General features: G+C 32.3%; 1 protein-coding gene across 5 annotated transcripts in view; it reads right to left on the bottom strand.

Moving 5' to 3' along the window:
* Positions 1-20,706, bottom strand: part of LOC129913250 (tyrosine-protein kinase Fer) — a 114,081-nt gene that overhangs the window by 7,142 nt on the left and 86,233 nt on the right. Inside the window, exons 3-8 of one of the 5 annotated variants that reach the window (XM_055991831.1) lie at positions 11,806-11,902; positions 11,317-11,512; positions 11,117-11,254; positions 10,811-11,059; positions 10,553-10,730; positions 7,934-8,125 (exon numbers count right to left, since the gene is read on the bottom strand). In XM_055991831.1, the coding sequence (XP_055847806.1) occupies positions 7,934-8,125; positions 10,553-10,730; positions 10,811-11,059; positions 11,117-11,254; positions 11,317-11,512; positions 11,806-11,902 (1,050 nt within the window). The other 4 variants (XM_055991830.1, XM_055991834.1, XM_055991832.1 and 1 more) reach the window with 4 other exon arrangements.

The following is a 20,706-nucleotide window of genomic DNA, read 5'->3' as shown; positions in this document are numbered from 1 at the left end:
TGTGTTCTTGAGCGAAAGATTTTATAACTACAGCGACTTCATGGCTTTCACTGATTGTGTCAACTTCATTTTTAATTCTTATTTGGTAAAAATAATAATTTTACAAATAGTTTATAAAAAAGAAAAAAATATCGTAAATATATGATTTTGCCATTTCTTACAAATTTTGAAACACATGCGCCACCGAAGTCCTTAACCAATTTGAGTCAATTTTTTTTGCTACTTAATATTTAGCTTATATGAAAGTTTTCTTAACCTATTATTATGTTCAAAAAATAATATGTTAGGGTGGTAACATTTTTTTTGTAAAAATACCACACAAGTCGATTTACACCGCTTCGGCATAAGGGAGACTTTATAACCGGACCTTAAATAGGCCATGTGCATTGTGCAGTAGGGTGGAGAGAAACTGCATTTTTTTTTCTTTTTTTTTTATTCTTTATGCCAATAGTCATCAAAAACGAGCATACCAAATCTCAGCCCGATCAAAAAATATCTTGAGGGTTCACAACGCCCTTTAAAATTTACATGCTTGTTGGAAGTAATGTACTGGGAGCAATTTTCAAAAGAGATGGAGCAATGTGCCAAAAAGTTAGAGCGTGTAGGTTCACTCGAGACAAGAAAAAAATCGTATGGGAAGAGGGTCTATTCCCCTTCGTTTAGCGGGGAGGGGCAATTTAAAAAAGAAATTATTTAATTTGAAACAAAAAAATATTAAAAATCAACGGTTATACTTACAATAACGTGCTATACCTTTTTGTAAAGCCAAAAACCTCGTCTTTTACAAAAATGTTTAATATGGCCATTTTCTGGCACAGTTTTTGAAAAATTAATTTTCGAAATCAAAATTTTGAAAAAAAAAATTTCAAACTAATTTTTTTTCAAAATTTTATTTAAATAAGTACTACTTAAGTTTTTAAAATTCGATGCTGTTATTTGTTTTTAAAGAAAAACAGAAAACCGCGTCCAAAAACATCTTGTCATTTTCGAGAAATTAACAAAAAACCAAAACTATTTTTGTCTAAGAAATTTCTTTATTTTTTGTTTTTACGTGGCTGGATTATGGGAGTTGGGAGTGCTCGCCGCCCATGGATTCTTGCAGTAAGGGCCTTAAGTCAATAAAATCGCAATTTTTGAATGAAAATTGAACAATAAATAATAAGGTGCATGTTTTTCGAATCAAAAAAACTGAGTAAAACAGTAAAAACCCAAAAAACTCCATAAATAAACCTCTATGGTGTTTTCATTTTTTTCAAGTGACTTGTGAACCCTCTAAAACTTCTTTGGTCGATCTGAAACTTTTTTGCCGTTATTTAAGTTCCAAATGGCACCCTTTTTTTTCACTCCACTCTATTGTGCAGTGCACCCAAACAACTAGTGGAGATCCTGTTTAGCTACAAAACAAAACCGGTGATATCTATAAAGCGGAAAGTGACAAACGCTTTTTTACAGTCCGCGTCAAGATCAAATTTAAAAACCTAACTTACGCTGATCTGTGTTCACGCCACGCTCTAACAGAACCAAGAAACTATTCAAAGATCATTCTTTTCAAGAAGTAGAAGACAAAATTTATCTTCGATGATTTGACGTAAGAAGAGCATTCAGTTGGCCTACGAAATAAAGCAGATACGTGGGAGATTTACGAAGTCCTTTTGACGTCAAGATTCTAACAGCACCGATTAAAAGAAAAAAGAAGATTTGACGTCAAATCGGAAAAAGGGCATCTCTGGTTCGATGGGCGGAAGACACATCCTGCGTGAAAACACTTCCGACAACTGATTCCAACTGTTGGAGATGGTGCACCGCGATACAATATCAGTGGGGGAAACGTTAGGTCAACAAATTTATCTACAAATACTGCGGTAAATTTTTGTTTGAACCTTATCTCTCGAAAAAATTTACCCGGAGGAGCAAACGTAGGGAACCAGTGGAAACACTGCTAAGTGCAGTAGTTGAAGGTGGTTCAGGAACTATGGTGAAACTTTACTTAAAACGGAAGGGCGGCGAAAATGAGCTTTGCTATTTATGAGACAAAACATGAAAGGTTGAACTCGTGCAAAACCTCACAAGGAACAGATACATGTCTTCGATCATCGATTATCCGTTAAATCTTTCAATAGCTTCTATACCTTATTTAATTTAATTTTCCCCCATACAAGAAAATTCGACTGGATTCCAAACGATATGCCCGAGTCAGATCTTAACGAAGTTCCTTAAAGAGATCACTGATATCATACACCATTTATAGATCAATCATTGTACCTACAAAGCCGTGCATTACGGAAAAACTATACAATATTAGAATACATTACAAAGCCGTGCATTACGGAAAAACTATACAATATTAGAATACATTTGATGATGCATTTTTTTTGTTTTTATTAAGTTTATATAACAATAACACTAACCAACACCATGGATTTTGGTCTTTTCTTCCTTGCCGGAGCGATGGGTGCAAAATTAATATTCGACGAACCGCTACTACTTGCACCAGATGCACTCATAGCTAATTTATTATCTACACCGAACTTATTTAAAAACCAACAATAAATCCATAGGTAAAGTGTAGTATAAGAATTTATTTTTTAAAATACAACCGGGAACACCATTTGATTCATAAAAATGATAAATAATTGCAAAACGCGAACACAAAAAAAAAATGTGTTGATTGTTATGACGGGAATTGAAATTATGCTATTTCCAATTTCCGACAGACACTTTTGCTCATGCGATAACGACAAAAACTTTTTTAATTCTATTTTTGTTTTAATAATAAATTGACGTAAATGACGTTGTTTCCAAGTTTCCGAAAGTAATTTACTTAAGTTTTTTAAACTACCAAAGAAGAGCATCAGTAAGCAAATGCACTCTATCTGCTTGATAAATGGAATAACTAACTCGAGTGTTTGGAAAAAGTCAATGAAATAGTTTTTTTTTCTTTAAGAATTGAAAAAAAATATTTTCCAAACAAAAACTTTATAGCGGCACGAAGCAGGCAGCTTTCTCAACTCGAGGCCGATTTTCCATTCGGAAAACTGTCGCTCTCTATGTACCTCGATCGAGTTGTATTGGTCAAGGAAATAATGTGTGTGTTCTTGCTCAGAGAACGATGATCAGACTTCTATTTTCAGATTAACCGTGCGCTCTCGAAAATTACTCAATGGATTCGTCTAATAATTTGATTTTATTTTATTTTCAAATAAGCAAACTATGAAGGTAGGAAGATCGGAAGATAGTGGAACTTTTCTTCAATTGTGTGTTTTTTAGTAGGGTATTTTGGGGGTTCATGAGCTGCTTAAATTTGTATATACGATCTAATTAAGTTATAAATTGATGGAGATGTTAATTGAATTGAGGTGATGGGTGTCAAAAGATAATTAGGAAACGTCATGAATCACATTTATAACTTTTTTAAAGGTCAAAAGCCCAATATACTCGCAAGTTTTATGTGCTCGCAAATAGAATCATATTAGACAGAAATATTTTTGTAAAACGTGGGTTGCGAACGACATTGTTGCCGAGGTGAATTTAATGATCATGTAGATTCTTTTAAAAGACAAAAAAATGCTGATTACTATCTTTCTGAATTTGTGTTTTGAAAAATCCTGTGGACCTTGAAACTGCGAAATTAGGTAGGTATGCAGGTACTGTGGTCTCTTATTTATTAAGAATTTAACGAATACCTCAGGACCTCTTTGCCAGGTAAAAATAGACTGTCATTATAGAGAAATAAAATGCAGGTACATAAATAAAATATGTTCAAAAAAACATGCGTGTTTTAGATTTGCGTCAAAATTACTGTAAATCCATTGGGAACCTCAAAGGCTAAGAATGAAGTGGTTTCTCATTAATGCTTTGTTTAGGTGCAAGAGATTAAAAAGATTTGTTTTCTTATTTTATTTCTTTGTAAAAAAAACTGTGATTAATACGTAATGTACCAGTTGGAAATGAAATTGTGATTTTTTAGCTAGAGCTGCGAACAACTTGGTTGAAATTCTTGAATAAATTTTAGCTCGGCTAAATATAAAATATAAACAGAGCCGGTCGAAAAATGTTGGCCAAATATTTTACTACCCTTTTCAAGCTCAGAATTCATGACTGTTACATGAGAAAGACTATAGTCCATTGAAATGTTACAAAATTTTGACCGAACCTTGCATTTTGGGTAGGACAAGATTTTTTTGTTTTGATGTGTAGAGGAGATTAATGTGAGTATACAATCTAGTTTTCGGGGTTGAAAACTCCCCCATTTGGCCGCCATCTTGAAAAAAGTGGTTTAAACTGTTTTTTTACTAATATCTTGCGAACCGTTAGTCCCACAAAACATTTTTAACATTGTTTTTGTAGATAATGTATTTCTCTACAATTTTGATTAAGTTACTTTTTTCTGTAAAATTGAAAATAAGAAAGTTATACTTGAAAATAGATGTACATTTTCAATAAAGAATACTTTGAAGGGCCACAACTTTTTTCCTAAAACCTTTATTGAAAAAATACTCATGACAATTTTTAAAGATCATTTAATTTCCAACAATTTCATGTGCTCATTTTGCAGATTTTGTTTATATAAAGGTGCTGCAATGGTTTTACAAAAAAAAGCAATAATTTATTTTCGTACTTTTATGACTGATTTCGAAGGAATATGTAAGCTGGGTCGAAACAAGAAGAAAATCGTATAGTATAGGGGATTTCAGGTCCTGGGGGACCAGGGCAATTTTCTAAAAAATGTCTTACTTTTGAAAAAAAAAATTATTTAAAATCAACGATTACACTTACAACATTTTATACTTTTTTGTACGACGAAAAACCTTTTCTCTTATTCTATTTTTAATTAAACCTGGGGCCAAATCGTCGCATCCGTTGACGAAACCTCAAGCGTACGAAAGATAATTTCGTGATACATTAAACGAGCACAGCGATCGGGATGACGGCATACGTTAGAAAACATAACGAAATTTTTGGTAGAATGTACAACTGCATAGGCCAAAACATAATTGGTGACAAATTTGACTTCGTCGACCCCTATGCGAGGATGGCCGAGTGGTCTGAGGCGCCTGACTCAAAAAACAATTTTGCCTTCTAAAGATATGGGAGCGTAAATGACATGGGTTCGAATCCCACTTTTGACAAGAATTTTTTTTTTATTTTTCTTATATGTACATTTTAAGAGTTTTATTATTTTTTTGGCTAATCACGTCGTTTTAGTTTTAAAATCAAATTTTTTTTCCATATAATTCTAATTTGAGGAATTATTTTTTTCTTAAATCATTGCGGTTGGTGCTGGTGCTTTTAAACTCTTTTGGTGAAATTTTATTTTGTTAATATATGCCCTAATGTATGTTTTCGTGATTTCAAACAGTTTGATTATTTTTTTAAAATAAGATATTCTTATATTTTCATTACTTTTTGAACCCATTAACAATATGTTCGAAAGCTTCAAACCAAACGAATAACATTCCGTTCAGTTGAATACGAAGTCGTTTGCTGTACGTATGACATCATGCCAAATGAACATATTTCTTGAACGAGTTACTCGTTAACGTATGCGACGATTTGACCCCTGTTTTATAAAATAGTTTATGAAAAAATAATTTTCAAATTCAAGACTTTGAAAAAAATTACGAAAAAATTATTTCGAACTAATTTTGTTCAAGCGATTAACCTTGAATTAATCGAAACCATCATAAATAAAAAATGACTTGTGCACCCATTAAAGTCAATGTTTATTTCACAAAAATATCTTTTTTAAAGGATACTCTGTACAAATAAAACACAGTATTTAAATCCATAAACTTTAAAAAATTTTCCTCCACACAGATTAAACCACATTTTCCAAGATGGCGGCCAAATGGGGGGGTTTTCAACCCCGAAAACTAATTGTATACTCACATTAACCTCCTCTACACATCAAAACAAAAAAATCTTGTCCTACCCAAAATGCAAGGTTAATGTAACATTTCAATGGACTACTAGTACCTATAGTTATTGTAATTTGGGCTGACTAGGTTAATTTTTAAAGGAGGGTACCGATTCCTAAATTGTATCGGATTTGTTAAATTTTTTTCATGAGATGTAACCAGCTGACCGGTTGGGAGAATGTAATTTAAAAAGTTTTAACCTGCAAGTTTATATTTTCGAACGATTTTGTTGGTGGGTATTTTTATTGTAACGTGCGTGACAGCCTAAAACTTTTTATCTTCACTGTTGTACTTGTAAATATTTTAGAGCTATAAACCCTAAAATATTGTGTTTTTTATTTGTTGCATATTTACAATTTATTAAATCTAAATCTAGGAACCATAAGATTTTTTCTTATTTTTGCCTATTGGCATTTTGCACGCAGTTTTACTGGTAAGTCGACAAAATAAAAACATTTATTTATTAAAACTACGAATGTGTACAAAAATACGTGAAAAGTTTTGCGATTCAAAAAAAAAGAATAGGTAAACAAGAAAGTGTGTCATATTTAATTTCAAAAATAACAATGCAAATCAAACACAAACTTAAAAATATAAAAGCGTTATTATTGATCAAAACGACATTTAAAGCGAAAATCATTTAAATTGTGCAAAGACCGTTTGATAGCAAAGTTTGAGGAAGCAGCAGCCATTTTTCTATTAATTTACAGATTTTTTCTATATGTATTTCCTTGAACGTTTGATTCATTTATCAACAAATTACTCACACCAGCAATACTTGGTTCGCAGTACTTATGATCCTGGACTGACAAAACTTCCTCATCATTCTCATCATTAGTTTCCTCACCAGATCCTTCAATCAAATCATTTGTTGTATTTGTGGCTGTTGAAATGGTATTCAAATGATTTGCATCTTCCGGACAAGCGCAAAAATCATTTTCATTCCAACTTGTCAAATTGAAGTCTTTTGCAAAATCAAACACACTTTTACTCGGATGTATTCGTCGTTTCTTTGCGCACGACTTGCATGTTTTTCCTCGTTTCATCTGGAAGGCTATAAGTTTCGTGCGAAAGGTATTCCGAATAGCTTTGGACTTTTTCATTTTGGGCGTTTTTGTCTTTGATTTCGAAGAGGTTTCACTTTCCGAACAATCGGTAGAAGTTTCAATCATTGGTACTGTAGCATCTTCAATCGAACCAGGTTTTTTGCTTAACACCGTTACACCTTCGAGAATTTCATTAATCTCGCGATCTTCAGTGGCGGGCTGGGTGCGAAGTCCCCGAGTCAAAGGACTGCGGGGAAATTTGAAATCCTTAATATTGCTGAGGATTGTGTTGATTGATTTGTGTGAGAATGATATAGACCGTTTTTTACCCACCGGAGTGGTTTGCTTTCTAATTGACGGTCGGGTATCGGATGAGGACGATGAGGTTCGTTTTGAGCTACATTCTTGAATTTCACTTGCTGAGATTCTGTGTTCCACAGATTCAATTGCATTCAGGTCCGTATTCATTGGAGTTTGAAGGAAACGAGTTTGTGGCAGTGATCGTTTGAGCTTGTCATCTAACGATCGATTAATTTCGTCGATCTTGTCAAGGTGGGCATCGATGGAGCTTTTAACAACAGGTTCTTCAAAGTTGTTGTTATCAGCTACATCTTCTATGGACGGTGGTAATGGCGGTGAAGTTGGTCTTGACGTTGTCAGGGAAGAAGTATCTTCCTCAGGAACATGATTAATTTCAATTTGAACACTTTGTTGGCTGGAAGAGCTTGGATTGTTAGTGTTAGAAGGGACAATAGGAGCAAACTGATTATCGTTCACTTCAAGTTCGGAATAGATGTTAGTAGAGGGCTCTTCAATAACACAAAGCATTGAGCTATGTCTCGCAGCTGAGACATGTTTTGGCGACTGATGGGGAAAAGGATCAAACACAATTATATCATCGCTGTCATAATTATTATTAGCTTCCACACTGGCCGATAGTCTAAGGTTAGTTTTACACTCATCAATTACCGATAATGATCCAAGACTTTGAGAACGTGGCTGCATGTTTTTGTTGAAACGATTTCGATTGCGGATTGTAGAAGTTGGAGTTGTTGGTTGCGGTGTTGCCGCTTTTCTTTTAAATGGTCCTCGTAAGAGTGTAAGGACTCCACCACGGCGAATAAGGTCGTTCATTATACTTACATTGGCTGAAGGACGAGTCTATGTAGTTTTTTTATTTTTGTTTTACGATATTTGTTTGTTTGTGTTTTAGTAGAATTTAAAAGCAAATAGAAAAAATGGAAGAAATTTTAATTATTTACTTAAGATACCCATAACCAGAAGAGGAAATATAAATAAATATAAATATAATTTTCTACACAGTTGAAAATGTTTCAATGGAAAACATAATTATCGAATATTTTACACAAGCTTAAGCTACATTTTTAAATTTTATATTTATTCTTATCCCAGGTAATGACTAAATGAAAATATGGATCAAAACGCCTTGTAAGTTGTAATAAAAAGTCATAAGTATAAGTACAGCTCTCTTTTGAACAAGGACATTTCCCTAATCTAGGAAAATTACTGCCACCTAAATATCAATAACAGAGAATACCCCGATAAAAAACATTGCTAGTTGTGGTTTTTTCACAAAAATTGAAAAATTTACTGACAAAAGTTGAAAAAAATAGAATATCATAATTTCAAAAGTATTGTCCGCACGGAACAAATGTGTAGGTAAACACAAGAAAAATTATTTAAAGTTACCTACAATTTTGATCAAATAACTTATTCTATCAAACCAATAGATATATGTAGATTATATTGTATCAGTCGTATTTATAAGATTTTTGTCTACTTATATACTGCATAACTTTTTTCAAATTGTTGGAAATATGCTTTATTTAATAAAAATAATAATCACATTATTCGCGGTTAAGACAATCTACTCTTGTGTAAAAGTTTGACAGCTATTAAGACAACAATAAACAAGTTTTTGAGCACATTTTCCAAATTTAAACAGTTGTATAAAGTTATACAACGTTTATAAATACGGGGGTATATGTATATGAACGTATATAAATTCGCATTTTCCAAAATGGTGGATTTCACCAGGGGGTGGCGTCCGGAAAACATGAACTTAAGTTGAAAAAAATTAGCCTTTCCTTATTTCGTTCTACGAAATTCCTGTTTTTTTATTAACTTTCCTGTACTAGGAAATACCTAACAAATAACCTAAGTGATACTAATCTTTATAACAAAAAAAAAAGTTTTTTCAATTTTTGTATGCATTTCTATTGATAAAAAGGTTCGAGTTTATAACATTTTTAACACTAGCAATGCATACAAAATTTGCAAAAAAAATCATTTTTATGTTAAGAATTATGAACATTTATTGTCAATATCGTGATCCTTTTATTTTCTTGCAAAAATTCGATCGAATAAAACAAAAAAAAAGTGGTCGATGTATTGAATCGAAACTTTGTAGGATTTTTGTTGGCCTATTAAACTGTCAAAGACGCAATCAATATTAGGTTTTCTCAATATTTCCAACTTAGCGCTTGATTATTCCAAAAGCCAACAAAAGACCATTTTTTTTTTGATTTTTCAAATTAATTTAAACAAAAAAAAATTGTAATCTCAAAACTAGAATGTTTGAGCTTTAAAATCCTCTTTTTAAAATTCCAATCCAGGTACAACCATTTTTAAGGGAAATACAGTCACTTGAAAAACCTCAAAAAATTTGGATTTGTTGTGTCCACTAGTTTACAATGAAAAAATAATTTGTAATAATTTATAATAATTTTAACTATTACAATTAATTTAAATTAACATAAAACGGCAGTAGAAGACATCCCGGACTGTGAGCGCCACCTTAAGTGGCCACAATCAATAAACTCATCAGACCAGTAAAAGCTGTTTTAAGAGCTATGAGAGCAGTAAAAATCATTACTCTGTTTTTGTTTTTAATTTTTAGGATTTTTAACAATGATTCCATATTTTTGTTTTTAGGTATGTAGGTACACAAAAGATTTCGCTCTAACCGCATGAAACAATACTGATTTAGAAAATTATGAAAGTATGCTTTCGCAAGTGAGCTTATCAATTGGAATAGAGAACTACTGAATTGATTAGGTCAAATAAAAGCACCTTGCCAAAAGGAGAGCCTTTTTCTACTAGAAGACTGCTAAAGACCAGACCCGCAAAATTGAATTTTTGGTTTTTGTTCGAATCACCTCAAAATATTTTTATCAGCCGTTCCGAATCAGCGGGAAACTGTAGAGTGTAGGCCTTTAAATTCTTGTAAATTAAGGTCTTGTAGGAGTATAATTTGAATTTTATCAAGTATTCTATTAGAAAACTTGTATTTGTTGTTTTTTCTTATGTTGTAGGTAAATGAAAATAAATTTCAAATTAAATAAAATTCAGATGTTGTGAAACAATCGCTAAATCAAGAAAAATTATTAATATTCGATAATTACTTTTTCCATTTATTGCTGTGAGACATTCTATTTCTATATCAATCCCAAAACCAAATAAATCATACCCATACAAAATAACCAAACTTAAGGAAAAATAAAAATGAAAAGTAGTTTTTTCTTAAGAATATCGCTTAAAAAATAATTAAAAAAAAAAAAAACCAACCTGATTGTCATTATTAAAAGAATTTTCAATAAAAGTTTGATCAACATTTAAGTGATCATCACATCCAGATGGTAATTCTTCACAGCCAACTTCACTCAGTGCGCTTTTGATCATATCTAAAAGTTTTTGTTTTTGTTTTTCTTGACATCGCAATGAATTAAGATCTTTTGAGTTTCTACTGTAATTAAAAAATAAAACAATACATAATTAATAAAATACAAAAAAAAAAAAAAAAAAATTCAAAACAAATCCACTTACTTTTGACTATCTTTATTTGATATTCCATTAACACCATTTGCAATCGGTGATCCACCATTTAAATCACCAATCATTTTAATTTGTTTCTCTTGACATTCCTTAACAGATCCTTCGAGATCATTTAATCTAGATCGCAACCAATCTACGGTCAGATTATCAACAGTCAATGTATTTGATTGTAATTTGCCGGGTATATCTTCAATTAATGTCTCATCAAATTGAAAGACAATTGGGCTATTGGGTGAGGTCCTGAGGAATGATTGATATTTAGATAGACTTTCTTGTTTTTGTAGTTTAGGAACTTGCTTATGCTTTTCCGTGAATTCTCTGTATTCTTCGTTGGGATTTATTTTATTTATCACATTATCAATACGCTTTTGGATTTCATTAAATTTATCTGATGTTAGATCACCATGTTGGCTGGCTTCTTGGAGGATGTTCTTCCTAATGAATTAAAATATATATTAATAATACAATATTTTTGTTAAAAAAATGATGAAAATTACCATAACAATATAAAACTTTCTTGTACAGACTGTTGATGTTCTAGCAGACCAGGCAACAGTACGGTTCGAAAGTCTTTTTCCACCTCAACGGCTTCTGTTATTGATAGAACATACTCGTTGTGTGTTAAATGTAGCTTACGGCAGGCTTTTTGATATTTATCACGGACATCGTCTAGCTTACGACCACCGCGACCACCTATGGATTAAAAAAGGAACAAAAAAAAAATAAATTAAAATCAATATTCACTCTTTTAGAACAACAAATTTATTTCATTGAAGTACATAATGTTGCTAAAAGCTACAGCAAAATAAAATTTAATCCTTTAGACAAAATGTTTTTGAACCTACGATTCCATGTATACATTTTTCCAGTAATACAAAATGCAGCATTTTTTTCATTATTTAAGTGTAATCAACAAAATTAGTAGACTTTTTGATTTATTTATAAAGTAATTTTTTCTATAATTTCCAAAACTACATTAAACTTACATTTAATATAATGCTCCTCGAATCTGGTCCTTAGCGCTTTGTATCCTTCTAGGTGTTTTTGGTATTCGGACTTTTTACGTAGTACCTCATCGGTTAGCTGCAAAATAATAAAAAACCAAATTAATACCGTCAATATATAAATTGAGTACCTAAATAGACTTGTACAGTGTACAAGTACAATGTACAACGTACACATATTCAATAAAAGTCAATAACAGTATTTGAAAAATTGTAAAATTTGGATATTGAGCTATTTGAAAAAATATTGAAAACATCTTCAAGGATATGTAGTCTAAGAGCCGGCAGCATATTTTGGCAGTTTTGATATAACCGAAATTCGAGTATGCACATATCTAGATATGCACCACAGTATGTCAACGGAAAAAGTCTGGCAGTGATCTTTTTCAGCTTTCTCTTGCCAGACGCTTCCAAAGTGCAGCAAAAAATCAACTTTTGGCGTTTTGGTATAACCGAATAAATGATAAACCAAAAAATCATAAAAAATCCCCTGATTTCGAAACTGTGGGTACCGCAAGCTTCTTTTTCAGCTTTCCCCCCGCCAGACCGCTTTAAAGCATTTTTAAGTGCATTTTTCTAATAAAAAACCTAATTACTTATTTTCTGTTAGGTATTATTGAATGATGGTAACAAATTAATATTCTATGTCTATTCCAGGTCTAGAAAATATAATTTTTAGCCAGCTATTTTTCAGCCTTCCCTCTGCCAGACGCATCCAAAGTGCAGTCAAAAATCAACTTTTGGCGTTTTTCTAGATATAAACCGAATAAATGATACACCAAAAAATCACAAAAAATCCCCTGATTTCAAAAATGTGGGTACCAGAAGTTTTTTTTCAGCTTTCGCCCCGCCAGACCGCTTTGAAGCATTTTGAAATGCATTTTTCTAATAAAAATCCTAATAGCTTATTTTCTGTTGGGTATAACCGTATGATGGTAACAAATAAAAATTCTATGTCTATTCCTGGTTTAGAAAATATAAGTTCAAGCCAGATATTTTTCGGCCTTCCCTCTGCCAGACGCCCTTAAAGGTTTCCCAAACAGGTTTTTCCATACAAAAAACACCTAGTTTCTGTTTTTTTCTTATAAAATTGAAATAATATTTTTTTGAATTTTAAAGTTCAAGTGACCTCAAGTTTAGAGTAACCATATGGTGGCCAAATATTAACTTTCTCTGCCTTTTCCTGTTTAAGAAAATGTAAGTTTAAGCCAGATTTGTTTCAGCCTACCCTCTGCCAGACGCCCTAAAAGGTATCTCAATAGTACGGGAAAGTTAGATTTTGTTATATGGGGGTCTGGGAAAAAATCCGAAATGCATTTTGACTTCAGGGCTCGAAAGAGCATAAGCCTAGGGATCGAAAGAGTCTGAAACCACATTTTGTACAACCGCACCAAGAGTCATTTTGTTTGTCCCTATACAAAAAATTGCAATTTTTTTGAAGTTTTTTGCCTACAGATCGAAAACGGTCTGTCAAATCGAAAAACCAATATTGTAACAAATGAAGGTAATAAAAAGATCTACAACTTTTACTACGAACAAATTAAAAAAAAAACGCTCAAGTAAAAGAGATATGACAAAAATAAGAAAATCACTTTTTGACGTGTTAAAAAAAACACTCTAACTTTTAAACCAAAGGGATAATCGAAAAATGTTATTTAACATATATTATAGAAAATTAAATTATTTCAAGTTTGTCATACATTGTTTTTCTGTAGGTTCAAAAATACGCGAGTTATGTGAAAAACTAAAATTTTTATTAAAAAAAAATGGCGGCCAAATGACTCTTGGTGCGATTGTACAAAATGTGGTTTAAGACTCGTGTCTTTATGCCTTTCGAGCCCTGAAGTCAAAATGCATTTCGGATTTTTTCCCAGACCCCCATATAACAAAATCTAACTTTCCCGTACTATTGAGATACCTTTTAGGGCGTCTGGCAGAGGGTAGGCTGAAACAAATCTGGCTTAAACTTACATTTTCTTAAACAGGAAAAGGCAGAGAAAGTTAATATTTGGCCACCATATGGTTACTCTAAACAAAAAAATATTATTTCAATTTTATAAGAAAAAAACAGAAACTAGGTGTTTTTTGTATGGAAAAACCTGTTTGGGAAACCTTTAAGGGCGTCTGGCAGAGGGAAGGCCGAAAAATATCTGGCTTGAACTTATATTTTCTAAACCAGGAATAGACATAGAATTTTTATTTGTTACCATCATACGGTTATACCCAACAGAAAATAAGCTATTAGGATTTTTATTAGAAAAATGCATTTCAAAATGCTTCAAAGCGGTCTGGCGGGGCGAAAGCTGAAAAAAAACTTCTGGTACCCACATTTTTGAAATCAGGGGATTTTTTGTGATTTTTTGGTGTATCATTTATTCGGTTTATATCTAGAAAAACGCCAAAAGTTGATTTTTGACTGCACTTTGGATGCGTCTGGCAGAGGGAAGGCTGAAAAATAGCTGGCTAAAAATTATATTTTCTAGACCTGGAATAGACATAGAATATTAATTTGTTACCATCATTCAATAATACCTAACAGAAAATAAGTAATTAGGTTTTTTATTAGAAAAATGCACTTAAAAATGCTTTAAAGCGGTCTGGCGGGGGGAAAGCTGAAAAAGAAGCTTGTGGTACCCACAGTTTCGAAATCAGGGGATTTTTTATGATTTTTTGGTGTATCATTTATTCGGTTATACCAAAACGCCAAAAGTTGATTTTTTGCTGCACTTTGGATGCGTCTGGCAAGAGAAAGCTGAAAAAGATCACTGCCAGACTTTTTCCGTTGACATACTGTGGTGCATATCTAGATATGTGCATACTCGAATTTCGGTTATATCAAAACTGCCAAAATATGCTGCCGGCTCTCGGTCTAATGGGTAGAGTTCTTAGAATGTATTTAATTTAATAGGAATTCTTACAAGCTATTATTCTGTACTAAAAAGCTAGAGCTGTGTTGACTGTGGCGTATACGTAATTTATTTTTTTAACTTTACTGCAAAGCAAGACAAATGCTATTAAGGAATATTTTTAGTAATGAATAACAGTTCACATAAAAATACATAAAGACGCATATATGGAACACGCAGAAAAGTTATAAACTATTCTAACAGACACACTTGAGCTTAAAGCCGACAAAAAATTTGCATGAATCAAAAGTAATTGACTTTGTAATCCAAGCTTGCATGTTAACTGAAGAAATGAACATGCAAAATATCTGCCCTCGATCGCAATCTTACATATTATGTAACGTTCTTTTCTCTCATGTTATGTAAGAATTTTTCAAACTTCATGGCAAGTATTTTTTGGGAAAAAGCATTTTATAATTGCGTGTCTTCTTCGTAGATAGTTACGGAAGCATTTACCCACATTTCCAGAGGCAATAAATAATATTTTTTTGAACAACTTTCTATCGTGGGATTTTAAAAAGCTATTCCTGTTAAAGTGTTTCATTTATGAATTTATTCAACAAAATTCTTTTTAAATTAATGAAAGAAAGAAATATTCCTAAATACTTCTTTTCTATTGTTATAGCTTAGTTATAAAATAAAATAACCTACATACCACTCAAATCAGTTTACGATGGGAAAAATGAAATGTGTGGATAATAAACTTGCACCTAATTAAGGTCTGACACAAAAAAATTGTTTTATGTCATGTACTGATCATTCATAGAAAATAATTAAAAGCTAATGAAAATTTTAAATCTCAATTAGTATTAACTTTTTATTACCTAAGTACTTTACATACCAAATAGTTCGTTGAGTGTTTTGGTAGCTATACAATGGAAGATATCAAAAGTGCAAGAAAAATAATTTTGCAGTAATACTAATAAGGAAAAATTTTAAATTTATTATTTCTTAGAAACCCGCGACTTCATTTTGCATTAACATTAAAAAAAAATTTAAATGGTTTATACTTAGCACTTTTTTTTGTTTAATAGAACAAAAAATTATTTCAATAAGTAAATTGAAGTTCATTGGAGTAAGAAAAAGGAATTTTTATTTTCTTTACTATTTCACCTAAGACTTTACTTGGAATTTCCTGATAATTAGAGCAACTCTCAATTTGATTGAAAGTAAAGTTCCTGCGACTTTATAGATGAAATAAGTGACTTTCTTTGTTTATATTGAAGTTGCTTACCAACTTAAGAGGCCCAATAGTACATTTTAGCTCTCCATTCTAACACTATTAATTTAGTTGCCAATTTTTTTTATTCATGCGGTAAATTTTTGAAATTCATTTTAAATTCCTTTGAAAACTTTATTTCCTTTTCCGCAACAGAATTGTTTATTACAAAACGACAACTCTGTACGGTAGCCCTACGACCTATGGCATTCGCAGAATTCTTACTAACTGGTACTAATATATTGCTTGAGAATATTTTAAATATTGTTGATTAATATGCAGGGTTCTGGTTAATTTTCAATCGAGACACGTTTCCGGTTAACTTAAGTTTAATACGTTGTATGATTGTCAGCCGACAGGCTATAATAGAGTTGAGGAGAAAGAAAAATTAAAAAAAAGTAACAATCTGTAGCCAAAACCTTATACGAGAGTGTATTAGCCAAAAATAGAAATGTATTAACATTCATCGAGTCCATTTATGTTTATAAAAACAAAAAAGAAACACAACATAATGTGCAAGTTTCACTTAGGTTCCTTAGCCTCTTTTGCCTGTTTTTGTATTATTGTTGTAGTTGGTTGTCTCCTTTTGTCGCTTACAACAACGATTAAAACAGTGGCGTATTTTATTTAGAAACCATTGTCATTGTTGTACAAAGATAACAATGGAATTTTCAAAGGACTTAGCTTAAGATTCTAGCTAATAAATAAGAAGATTATGTATAAAAGACGCTTTAAGGTGTTTTTAACTAAACGCCAAGTTTTCCCAGAAGGTTTGAGAACTTATTGTTCTATTACAAAATCAAACGCGTTAACTAACCCCTCGAATAGCGTTTAACAATAAGCGTCTAGTTTTTTCTTGCTTGAGTTTTAGGCTATATTCCATCATCAAACTACCTTACTAGATAGTTTTATCTAACTCATAGTTAGTAAAAGTCATCTAGTACAATTTTTTTCCTACTAATAATAGCCGCCTTCCTTTGGAGATGGTACCTAGACGATAAGTAGGTGAGAAGTAGATCTAGTACAAAAATCTACACATGATCTTCTGCTCGAGTAGATAGAATGTGTTGTTGGTAGTACTAGATTTCTACTCATGAAAATACTCAAACCACTTGCAAAGAAACGCAGCTAATATTTTACTTTTATTCTATAAAGTATGGAAAATCAATATCATCTCATGGCTTAAATTCAAGGGCCCGAAGACGACTAACTCCAGCCCTTCTTTTAGACTTTGAACATTAAGGTTTTTTTTTTTTCCTTTAACTTATGTTTGAAGTCTTTTTGTCTATTTCTTCACTTGGAAGTTGTTGTGTATAGGCGGTCTAACGAGTCCGACTGGGCCTCAGGTGTGCACCATGGCACCGTACCGTCACCGGGTACGGGTACTATATAACATAGCACTCGCGCCATGGTCATGATAATAAACTGTATACTCGACTATAAGTGCAGGTAATTTCATATACAAATAAATAAATACACAGATACCTACACTCGAGAATGGGATCTGCACCTCGGAAATTATTGCAAATGAACGGATAATGTCTCTTCGGTTTCTCGTTGCTCATTTGTTAGGTAGGATTTGTTTTTTTTTTTTTTTGTTTTTTTCGTTTTTTGTTTTATTTTTATCTTTTTCACTTAATCTTTGTGGTCACACAGAGTATAGAGAGGAGGGCATCTGGCGGCTAAGTCACACAACTGACAAAGATGAAGATGATCACGACTTTGATGCTGAGGACAACAACAACAACAAAGATGATGATGACGATGTTGGTAAACGAAAAACAAAACGACGACAATTGAAGCTTTGTAATTGTTACAGTTGCGCTTGCGCCTCTCATCTTGATTTATGTATACCAATATTATGGAGATGGAGACAGACTTTTTTTTAACAACACAACACAGCAAAACCAAGACATATACAAAATGAAAAAGGATTGTAATCAGCCATGGAGTGGCAAAGGGGTCAATAACGCATATGCTAGCTAGCGATGTACACTTGCTAATGCGTTTTTCCTTTTAAAACAAAATTCAAGATTTGGATTTGTCGGATGGGTTAGCTTTATATCTTGGGGCTTCGGGGTTTTTAAATCTGTTTTATTTTATTTATTACATCACGTAGTTTCAGATCTGATGGGATTTCTGGTTAATTGTAAGAAGATTACCATGAAACTAAGGATTGGATATTTAAGAAGTGTTTTTACGGCAAGGGATTGGCTTATGAAATAAACAATAAACAAAACAAGAAAGAAAAGAAAAGAAGCTATTATAATATACTCGATATGGAAAGTCAAAGAATTCGATAGCCTTGCTTGCAAGAATCAGCTAAAGTATTTCTAAGAAAATTATATAAATTTTTGGATATGTAATACATTACATAACCTACAATCGAATTTTATAAAAAAAAAATAATAACAAGAAGTAGGTACAATCCGTTAGTGAAACAGTGCCTCGTCTGTTTAACATGTTCATAAGGCACGCAGCTGCCTTATCAAATAAAAGAACCGAAAATGAAATGAAAAATATTGTTCAAGGCTGCCACCCATCAGTGGTTTTATAACTCCTTACCATTTATTTATTTTGCCGATTTACTATGTTTGTTTGTTGATTGCATGATTCATCCTTAGATTGTCGAGTCCCTATTTATTTGCAGGCACGCCTGTTAATTTCCCGGATTCGTCAGTTGATATGCCGGGTTCGTATGTACATCGTTCTTCCAGGCTTGCATGTTTATTTGCTGGACCTTCTCATTGATTTCCTAGGCTTGCGTGCTCATATCCCAGAATCATTGTTTCATTGCCGACTCTTTCTTTATATTTTCCGTATTCGACCGTTGTTGATTTTTCAAGTCTGCGTTTTACTTTGCCGAATTTGTCCGTTGATTCGTCAAGTTAATTTATTGTTTCACCGTGTTTTCCGCAAATTTATACGGTTTTCCTGTTTGTTTATTGGGTACAAGGGTTCATTTGTCAGGTTCTCTCGTTAAATATTATCGGCGCCTAAACAGACCACGTGCAGCCGAACAACAAACGAAGGCACTTGAACACTGGCGGATCTAGGGGGGGCACGGGGGCACGTGCCCCTCCCCAGAACTGGTTCATACTTAAAGCAAATCAAATTATAAGAGTTGTTAAAATATATGAATAATAACAGAAAGAACTTGGGTGAAACTCTTGTCTATTTCTGGCTGAAAATGCGAATTTTATTGTTTTTTGCATCCCTTTCCCATGAAAAGCTCCACCTCACAAATAAATAAACGACTATTTGTTGATGGGTAAACACGAATGTTTTTTCGATTTAAAAAAAAGTGAATTTTCTAAGTGTTTTTTTTTTAACTTCAAAGTGATTTTGGTGAAAGATTTTGATATGGACATCGACAATCAAGGTATGAATGGTATTCTAAAAAAAAATTAAATATACATATATGCAACTCTATTTTTTCATACGGAGGGATTGAAGTTCACACCTAAAAAATTTGCACTTTTTTCGTTGTTTTTTTTTAACATTAGAGTTTTTAAAATAGCGCAACACTCCACAACATTGCCTATATATTATTGAACTGCTGGATATGTAGAACAAACTTGCATTTCAGAAGTTTGCCCAAAATTGCACCCCGAAAATAAAGACCCCTTGAGAAAAACTCCTCAAAAGCGACCCTTACTTATAGATTTTTATAAACATTATGTTATTGAGAAAATTTCTCTAGGGATTCCTTTAAAAATATGTAATAAAAAATAAAAAATAGTGTCCCAAATTTCAAAAGAATCGGTGCGTTAGTTTTGAAGTTATGAGGGGCACCGGCTTTGAAAACATTAGTTGTGGGAAGAACGATTTAAAGTTATGAACTCTGGACTAAAACGTTCTTAAGCGAAGTATTTAAATACCCATAACTTGGTAAATTTGGCTCTAATAGACCTACAATTTGAACACAATATTCTTGAGATATAAAAAAATTTTAATGCAAATAAAAAAAAAACAAAACTGGGTTTCCCGGGGAAAAAGCATGTTTCAGTTTTTTTTTTTGTTTTTCTTTTAGAACTTTAATATTTATTAGAATGAAGATTTGAGTATTTGACTAAAAACTACTAGGTCATTAAATAATGGTATAAATATGTCCATGATATTGCAAAATTTTATACAAAATCAATTAAAAAACGTAAACATTTTTTTTTCTAAATTTTATCTTTAAACCTCAATTTCTCAAAAACTTTTTGATGAAACAACTTAAGTCAAAAAATAAAATAAGGAATAGATTAGGTACTAACTTTAATATAGCACAGGATTGTACATGCATTTTATGATTTTTATATTTTTTTTTCAGGAGATAAGTAGGTAAGCACTTAAGTGGCTTTTACTGTAACAAGAAAATGAAAATTTTTCCTTCCGAATAACTTTTTTGTCATTTGGTACCTATTTAATGCAGAAAATGTGCCAAAATATTTTTAGCCAGGTTTAAGACCAAAATACCGCACTGTGCGTCGTTAGAATACGCTGCTTGTCAGTCAGTCGTCATTTTATTTCTAACTGTTATTGCTGATTTTTGTTGCCAATCCATCCCTTGTGCCCCCCCCCCCCCCCCAGAAAAAAATCCTGGATCCGCCCCTGCACTTGAAGGTTGTTAAGCAGATATAACTGCCATTTAAGAAGTGAATTGGGAAAGGCTGGGCAAAATGAGCCTAAAAGACCATTACATTTACTACGATGATTGCTACTGACAACAATTCCACTGTGATAGTTCGATTTTGCAACAGAAGCGAGACA

This window comes from Episyrphus balteatus, chromosome 3 (genome assembly GCF_945859705.1).
Source record: "Episyrphus balteatus chromosome 3, idEpiBalt1.1, whole genome shotgun sequence".
Lineage (NCBI taxonomy): Eukaryota > Metazoa > Arthropoda > Insecta > Diptera > Syrphidae > Episyrphus > Episyrphus balteatus.
This window is presented reverse-complemented; position numbering and strand designations above follow the sequence as displayed.